Source organism: Danio aesculapii, unplaced genomic scaffold (genome assembly GCF_903798145.1).
Source record: "Danio aesculapii unplaced genomic scaffold, fDanAes4.1, whole genome shotgun sequence".
NCBI lineage: Eukaryota > Metazoa > Chordata > Actinopteri > Cypriniformes > Danionidae > Danio > Danio aesculapii.
The window spans coordinates 43,294-52,500 of NW_026613702.1; the positions used below are offsets into that span (position 1 = coordinate 43,294).

Here is a 9,207-nt window from a genome sequence, read left to right on the forward strand (position 1 = left end):
AAATTCTGGGAGTGAATTATCCTTTTAAGCATAGTAGAAATATGAAAGAAATTATGTTTGAAACATCTAAATGTGTGACAAAATGTTAGTATTATGCTAAAACACTACAGATACACTAGCTATGTGTTTGTTTAAACTTTAAATAACAGTAAAGTTTTCAACTAATCCCATACTGTTAGCTATTTCCTGCAGAATCTACAGCAACTCACTAGCAGCAGTTTGCCAGTAACTTACTGTAAATCAATTACTGCAAAAATTACATTTACAGCACCATGTAATGTATATCTTTACTGCAAAATATAAAGCAATTTTCACAATGCAACTTTAAAATACAGTAACATACTGCAGAACTGTCCCGCAGTAAAATACAGTACACATTACGGTTAAATACTGTGTCATTTACAAAAATCATTAACCATGTAGCTTGAAAGTCTGTCTAGTTTACACTTGTTCTGTGACTACGGGCTGCACAATATATCATTTCAGCATCAATATCGCAATGTGGGAATCTGTAAGTCACATCGCAGGATCAGCAATGTCAAGTTCACCACAGCACATAACATGTTTTGTGGGGTCATTGCAAAGTTTAACCCTAAAATAGTGAAAGATTGCCATTTGCAAGGCATGTACATGTGTAAGATTTAAGCCTTAAACTTAAACCAAGAGGTTATAGAGGTATATACGATGAAGAATATACACGATACGGTGTTATTTTATATATTATTATTTCAATATATATTATTATGATATTGTAATAATATTATATTATATTTATATTGAATTTCAGTACCTCAATACTGTTAGATTCCACAGAAAACCATCAAATTTATTTGCATCTGTTCAATTGTATTGCATTTTATGCAGATAATCGACCCAATTCTTTCCAAATAGAGTTAAAAGTCATCTTGTGAAATTATATTCATATCACAATATATATCGCAATGTCAGTTTTTGTCCAATATTGTGCAGCCCTGACTTTGACTGTTAATTAATGACTTTAAATAATGATTTAATGTTAATTAATGAGGAGATACCTTCGGCCAGAGTCTTCATTGAGCTCAGATTCCCCATTTAAAGTATCTGGAAAACAAAACCATCAGTCATATTTAATCTTTTACTGTATAATATTAGCCCATCAGTGTTTTTCAGACTCACTGAGCGACTGACTCTGGTTGCTGGCCTCGGCTGACTGGAACATTTCAGGATCCACCTGCAGGCCGTCCAGACACACGGACAGATCCCCGATGCTGTCAGACTGATCCCTGTCGCACAGCTGTAGCGTCTGCACCACCTCACAGACTGAAACACACATTAAACACAGTCAGGAACATCTCAAAATAAAACACTATTAAATTACATGCCGTGATTTTTGATTTTAAAGGAGACTTGTAGGTCTTATTGAGATGTAAATGTCATTTAATGTAAATCTAAATGCAAAAGAGTACATCAAGATTCTGTGGATTCATCTTCAATGCCTACTCCATCTTAACGCAGACATGCTCAATAATGTTCATGCCTGGTGACTGGGCTGGCCAATCCTGGAGCACAGTGACCTTCTTTGCCTTCAGGAGCTTTGATGTGGAGGCGGAAGTATGAGAAGGAGCGCTATCCTGCTGAAGAATTCGCCCTCTCCTGTGGTTTGTGATGTAATGGGCAGCACAAATGTCTTGACACCTCAGGCTGTTGATGTTGCCATCCACTCCGCAGATCTCTCGCACACCCCCATACTGAATGTAATCCCAAACCATGATTTTTCCTTCACCAAACTCGACTGATTTCTGTGAGAATCTTGAGTCCATGTGGGTTCCAGTAGGTCTTCTGCAGTATTTGTGATGATTGGGATGCAGATCAACAGATGACCCATCAGAGAAAATCGACCTTCTGCCACTTTTCCAAATGATCAACTAGAAGTCAAGTTATTATTTGTTGCCCTTACAACTGGAATCGACGACAAGACTTTCGTCAGGTAGTGTATGTGTCTCCATACATTTGACTTACTGCTAATCTCTGTTCAGGATCAACTTAATTCAATAGACACACTGTTTTCTCCATGTTTTGAAGAGATTTTTGTATTTTCATTACGTATTCGTTAACATGCATCGAACTCTTTCGTATGCAACTAAAAAAAGGTTAACAAATACGGAATAAACCCATAGAAAAATTGTGTATTTAGTGCAAAGACCGGATAGTTTTCATTCCAGAGTGAACGAACCCTTTAATGTGATTAGAGTGGGCGGGGCTTAAACTCACTCTTCATGTCATGTGACTTGAGCGTCTCGCTGATGTCGAGTGTGGCCACGCCCAGCAGAAGGTCTGATTTCAGCGTCTGGTGGCTCCAAACACGGAAGATCAGCTTGCTGAATGGAGTCACGATCCTGATCGACAAACACAAGCGCAGACATCAGAAAAGCAGAAAAAAACACACATGCGCGCATACCCATACCCGTACGCACACACATACATATACATACAAACTGCCTCAATCAAACATTCAGCTTCAAATGTCATGAATAATTACGTCTAATTCTCATATTTTTGGTGTGTTTACTCTTAATTTAACTAAAAATAATGTGAATGAAAGATCTATTTTCTGTATTATTTGAAATCTGAGGTGTAAAGAATTAAATTTGCGTCTAAAACACAAAAAGAAAACATCTGACTTGGCAAACAGCACTAATAACAGACTAATAGATGTGGTCTAGACTGATTGCTTGTTAACAATGGCTTCAGGTCAAGAAAAAAGCAGCTAATGGAGAACTGAACAGCCGGAAAACACAGCAGTGAAAGGGAATGTGGAACTGGAGGAGTTAGAGCTGCTGTCCAGTCAAACACACACTTACATGCACATGCAGACACGGACACACCAGCACAATCGCATGCTCACATACACACGCACACATTCGCAACCATATGCACACCCACATATTTGCACACACACATACACATGCACACACGCATATGCACACACACACACACATTAACACTCGCAAATACGCACAATATCTGAAACAATATGCATGCACACATTTGTAACCGTATGTTCGTATGCGCACACACATTCGCATACATTTGCAACCGTATGCACGCACACACACCCACACATTTGCATGCACACACTTGCACTTACGCACACATGGTATCAAGAAACCGTATGCACGCATGCACACACAAACACAAATTCGCAAATGTATGCACACACACATTCACTTGCACACACACATTCACAATCGTATGCGCTCACACGCATGCACACATATTTGCACACCCACATAGACATTACAAGCACATATACACACACACACACACACACACACACACACTCACGCATACGTACACATTTGAATGTGCACACATTCAAAACCGTATGCACGCAAGCACACACATACACAAATTCACAACCGTAAGCACACACACACCCACACGCACATACACATTCACACAAGCACATACGCACACAATTACACACATTCGCAATCGTATGTGCACACACACACATATACACTCACATTCGCAACCGTATGCAACCACACACACATTTGCACGTGCACATACACACACAAATGTGCACACGCAAATACACACACATTCGAAACCGTATGGATACATTTGCAACCGTATGCAACCATGCACACACATATTTCTCACACACACACACGTTTGCACAAGCACAGACATACGAACACACGTTCGCACACGTACATACATACGCACACATTCGCAACCGTATGCACGCGCGCGCACAAACACACATATATATTCGCAACCGTATGCGCGCACACGCATGCTCGCACACATTTGCAACCGTACACACACATACAAAGGTATGAAAGTGAACCACACTCACACAGCGAACGACTGCTTCCACTTGGGCGAGTGTGTGTTGTTGCATTTCTCTGTCTTCTTGGACTGGCCGTCCACACACACCTCCACATACGGACTCGGACCGAACCAGTTCTTCTTGTTTTCCTTGAGTTTGGCAGAAATCACTGCAAATATGGAGAACACACACACTCAACAACAACACACCACTGCATACACACTGATGAAGAAGCTCGCAAACACACTTATCTTACTCAATAGATCTTAACTGGAGAAATTAAGGCTTCGTTGAAGCCGAAGTACAAGTGAATGGAGAAAAACCAAAACAACAACACATCTCTTTAGAAATCAGGTAAATATAACATCCACACATTTGCATATTGTTACATAAGTGATGGAGACTGCAGAGAAACGTTAATCTATTGCTTTAATTTGATAAATGACTAATTGATGGGCTCTATAAGTTATATTAGATTATAATAAAATAAAGTTGGCGCAAATAGCCTAATGGTTAGTGCGTCATCACATAGCACCAAGGTGCTCGCGGCGACCCGAGTTCGATTCCCGGCTCGAGGTCTTTTGCCGATCCTTCCACTATCTCTGCTCCCCACACTTTCCTGTCTGTAAATCTCCACTGTCCTGTCCCAATAAAGGTGAAAACCCCTAAAAAATCATTATAAAACAATAATAAAAAAAAAATTCCCCCACAGTCCAAACAAATGCGGTACCGGTGAATTTGGTAAGCTAAATTGTCCGTGGTGTATGTGTGTGAATGAGTGTGTATGGTTGTTTCCTAGTGATGGATTGCAGCTGGAAGGGCATCCGCTATGTAAAACAAATGCAGGAATAGTTGGCGGTTCATTCCGCTGTGGCAACCCCTAATGAATAAAGGGACTAAGCTGAAAAGAAAATGAATGAATGAATGAAAGAAACATGCATATAAATCATGCACACAAAATAAAATATCCTTTTTAAACTAATTCATTCATTCATTCATTCATTCATTCATTCATTTATTTTCCTTTGGCCTAAATCCATTTATTTATCAGGGGTCACCACAGCAAAATGAACCGCCAACTTATCCAGCATATGTTTTACACAGCCGCAACCCAGTACTGGGAAACACCCATACACACACACACTCATAATTACGCCACTTTTATTCATTCATTCATTCATTCATTCATTTTCTTTTCGGCTTATTCCTTTTATTAATCCAGGGTCACCACAGCGGAATGAACCGCCAACTTATCCAGCACATTTTACGCAGCGAATGCCCTTCCAGCTGCAACCCATCTCTGGGAAACATTCATACACACTCATTCACACACACACACATACACTACGGACAATTTAGCCTACCAAATTCACCTGTCTTTGGACTTGAGGGGGAAACCAGAGCACCCGGAGGAAACCCACGCAAATGTGAGGAGAACATGCAAACTCCACAGAGAAACGCCAACTGACCCAGCCGAGGCTTGAACCAGCGATCTTCTTGCTGTGAGGTGACAGCACTACCTACTGTGCCACCGCTTCATCTTAATTACGCCAATTAAATTTATTCAATTCACCTATAGCGCATGTGTTTGCATTTTGGAGGAAATCTGAGTACCTGGAGGAAACCCACGTCAACACGGGGAAAACATGCAAACTGCACACAGAAATGCCAACTGGCCCAGCCGGGACTCAAACCAGCGACCTGTGAGGTCACAGTGCTAACCACATGTCTTTTTAAGCTAATAATGAAATTAATGACTATTTTGTAATAATTTGTTTATTATTTTGTTTATTTCTTTTATTAAATGTATATAAAAATAATGTATATTCTAGTTTTAATAAATTGCTATTTAAAATAAAAACTTTTACATGCTACTTTAAAAATATTCCTCATTTTTTAAAGTAGCAATTTAATTAATTGTTACTATTAAAACTCTTTAAATGTAAAAAAAATAAAATAAAATAACAAAAATAAAGAAAAATGCAGTTCTGTACTGTGTTATTGTAAACTACTCAATTACTATAATATTTCTATTTCATTTATTTCAGGTTAATTTGACAGGGACAACGCACATTAATACAAAAAAAGTACAATGTGCCAGAATTAGCCAAAGGGTTATTTTTCATATGTAGTCCCTTAATAGAGTTACTATAAAAATATTTGTATTAATGGAAATAAAGCTGAAAAACATTATGTATTTATTAATAAAATCTGAGTGAAAACAACTACGCTGAAGCAGTTACAGTGTTTTTTTTTTGTTTTTTTTAAGTAATGTGAATCTTTCAAATTGAATACACATATTAGTGATTTGATGTTATAGTGATTATTATTTAAAATAAAAGTACAAATAAAAAATAAAAAAAAATCGAGTTAAATGTAGTCTAGTAGGGATGGGTCGATAGATGGTGCCATCGTGGCCAATAGACATCACAATGCTGAGCCGGCATCGCGATTCTCCCCCCCTTGTCGCAGCAGCAGCCTGCTTTTGAAAAATACAAACTGAGGCCCTGTTTACAGTAATACGCCGTAGTTTTAAAACGACGTTTTTGAACGAAAACGATCCACGTCCACACTGGCATTTCATCATCACTTCGGAAAAGCCCTCCGTCCGTCCACACTATACCGCTGAAAACACACATCACGTGACCACACACACACACACTGTCATGCGCTCTAGCATATGCGCACGTCTGAGCTCCAGGCAGTCAGCAGGTGCTTTGAGCACAAAACCCTGCAGTGCATGTCGGAGAGTTTATCAAGGATGTACCTCTGGATGGCGTCTCACTATCGTTGTTAAACATGATATTTAATTAATCTCGTCTCTATCTAACGACTCTTCGGTCTTTTGAATCTATCAGGTAGCGTGTCACAGAGTCAGTGCACTGCTTCAATCTTTAACTTTCACGCTTGGACTTAGTCACTTTAGCGAAAACCTCCGATACCGTTTCCCGTTGGTTGTGCACTTTTTATACCAACCAAGTTTGTCGACGCCATAATAACGACACAGATCACTCTGCCTATTCATGCCAGAGTCCTGCGGTAGAAGTGATTGACAGGTGGTAATTTGTGTGTGTAACTTATATTTATTTATTTATGATTTGGTTATGGGTTAAAATAAAGATCATGCAGGTCAGGTAGTTGAAACGGTAGGCTACAAATTATTAATTTGTTATGAATTAATTGATTATTCATAAATAATTAATTCACTGCCTGCCTACGACAACGATGCAATCGTTCATCGCAGTGTTTCACATTAGACATCGTATGATGCCAAATTGGTCAACATCACCCAACCCTAGTCCCTAAATGTGTATTTCAATAATATACCGAAGCTGCAGAGTTTCAGTTATCAGCCTTGCTATTAAAAGATGAATTCCATGTCTACAAAACTCCCATTTTAGATTAAATATTGACATCCAATTAATACTGAATCAAAATCTAATCCAAATCCTATGAATTAGGAATGAATTGAATCATCAAGCTCAATGCAATCCGCCAGCTCTGTAATCTGGAGATGACATCTGATGAGGAAGTCAGTCAGATCAGATAAATCGAGAATGCAAACTCACCCATGATCTGCAGCTGAGCCTTCATTGGGAAGCCATTAGCAGGAGCTGCTTTAGCGACACTGCAGGCCATGACATGCGGCTACGCTGACTCCTGCACACAAACACACACAGACACACAACACAAGACATGAGCATCACGGCTGCACAATATATCACAAAAATATTGTTATAATAGCATGTGCAATATACATATCGCAGACATGTGCGAGATATTAATTTCATGTATAGGTTGTTTATCTAATTTTGACCAATCAGATGAGGCTGTACTATCTTTAGCACCGCCTCACCAGATGATGCTGTTCTGCTATTGGCTAAAGCCCAAAGCTGAACCCAGAGCTGAAAATAAATACTAATGGTCAGGAAGATAGAGTCAGGAAATCTGCGGAGGTTTTCACCAACTCATAGTGTTTTAAAGACTAGGGGCTCTATTTTAACGATCTAGGTGCAAAGTCTAAAACACATGGTGCATTAATAGAGTGTCCGAATTAAGCATTAATAGAGTGTCCGAATCAACTTTTGCTATTTTAAGGACGTAAAAATACAGTCTGCACCCTGCGCATGGTCTAACAGGGTTGTGCTTATTCTCTTAACGAGTTGTGGGTGTGTTATGAGCATAACGTGCATTAAACCAATCAGAGTCTCATCTCCCATTCTCTTTAAGAGTCAGTTGCGTCGTGCCATGGCACATTTGCTATTTACATGTTGGACTTAGTAAGTGTAAAAACTGAACGCTTCACTAGCGAGAAAACAGTTAAACAGAGCATCTGCAGCAACGAGCCTCCTCCATTCAGCCTCTTTACTTTCTCTTTACTTTTACTCCTTTACTTTGGTGGAGTAAGGAAACTGGTGGAAACTCACTCCACTGAAGACACCCATCAGCCTGCATATTTAATTTAGTTTGTTAAGCTCAAAGATTTGTTCCAAAACTATTTCTGACTTCAGTTCTAATTTCCAGAAAACTAATAAACGTTATATCGAAAAATACGTCCTGTTTTTATATCCCATATGGTGATGCAGACGTCTCCAAAACCCCACAGGTGGACAAATCTGAAATTTGTTTTTATTAAAACAGATATAAATATGCATATAATAAATGTGCATTAACATGCCTCCTTTTCAGACCAGCACACCCATGAGTCCACAAAATGACGCAAATGCATTTGCTATTTAAAAGGTGCTGTATGTAAGTTCTTGACTCTTCTAAAGCACAAAAACACCATAATGTGATAATCTTAATATTATTTTGTAGTGTGTGCTGTTTTTCATTTGCGCACATTTAAGATTTGAGGTAATAACATCGCCATGATGGTCAAAGAAATCGAAACATTTATTTCACCCCAGCGCAATTTAATAGGGCACTATAAAGGCTAAAGAATTTAATTCTTATAATTGCTTTTATCAGCCTAGGGCTTCTCACCATGTCTCTTTTCTAAAGCATAGCCTCAGCATAGCTACAGTATAGTGTAAAAGCACGCTTATTACTAAGAAAATTAAAACAAAATTATATTTTAATTGAACACATCACATCACATAAGGTACACATACAGAACCATCTATTTAGTATTGTGAAAAGGCAAAGCTGAAAATCTGTGGTTAAGGCGCCACCCAGCGGTCAAAAGCTGCTGGCGCATCAACTACAGTCACCGCCGCGGTATGAACTGCGCCAAAGGGAACAAATTGAAGTAGTGACATCTGTATGTTTGCAGATATTTATAAAAACATGCTCAGTGAACATACTTGTTTATCTGAAAACAATGCTGAAGTCAGATATTCTGCTTTGATAACGTGTTTTCCGTGCCAGAACGCTGTCTTTGTTTTGGT

At 38.9% G+C, this 9,207-nt stretch overlaps 1 protein-coding gene across 2 annotated transcripts in view; it reads right to left on the reverse strand.

The window, feature by feature from the left end:
* The window catches only part of itchb (itchy E3 ubiquitin protein ligase b), a 45,281-nt gene extending 37,809 nt beyond the window's left edge, over positions 1–7,472 (reverse strand). The window contains exons 1-5 of one of the 2 annotated variants that reach the window (XM_056452594.1): positions 7,387–7,472; positions 3,845–3,986; positions 2,251–2,375; positions 1,168–1,299; positions 1,035–1,080 (exon numbers count right to left, since the gene is read on the reverse strand). In XM_056452594.1, coding sequence (XP_056308569.1) covers positions 1,035–1,080; positions 1,168–1,299; positions 2,251–2,375; positions 3,845–3,986; positions 7,387–7,456 — 515 coding nt within the window. In that variant the 5' untranslated portion in view covers positions 7,457–7,472. Of the gene's footprint in view, positions 1–1,034; positions 1,081–1,155; positions 1,300–2,250; positions 2,376–3,844; positions 3,987–7,386 lie in introns of both variants that reach the window. The other variant, XM_056452593.1, reaches the window with a different exon arrangement.
* Between the last annotated feature and the right edge of the window lie 1,735 nt (positions 7,473–9,207).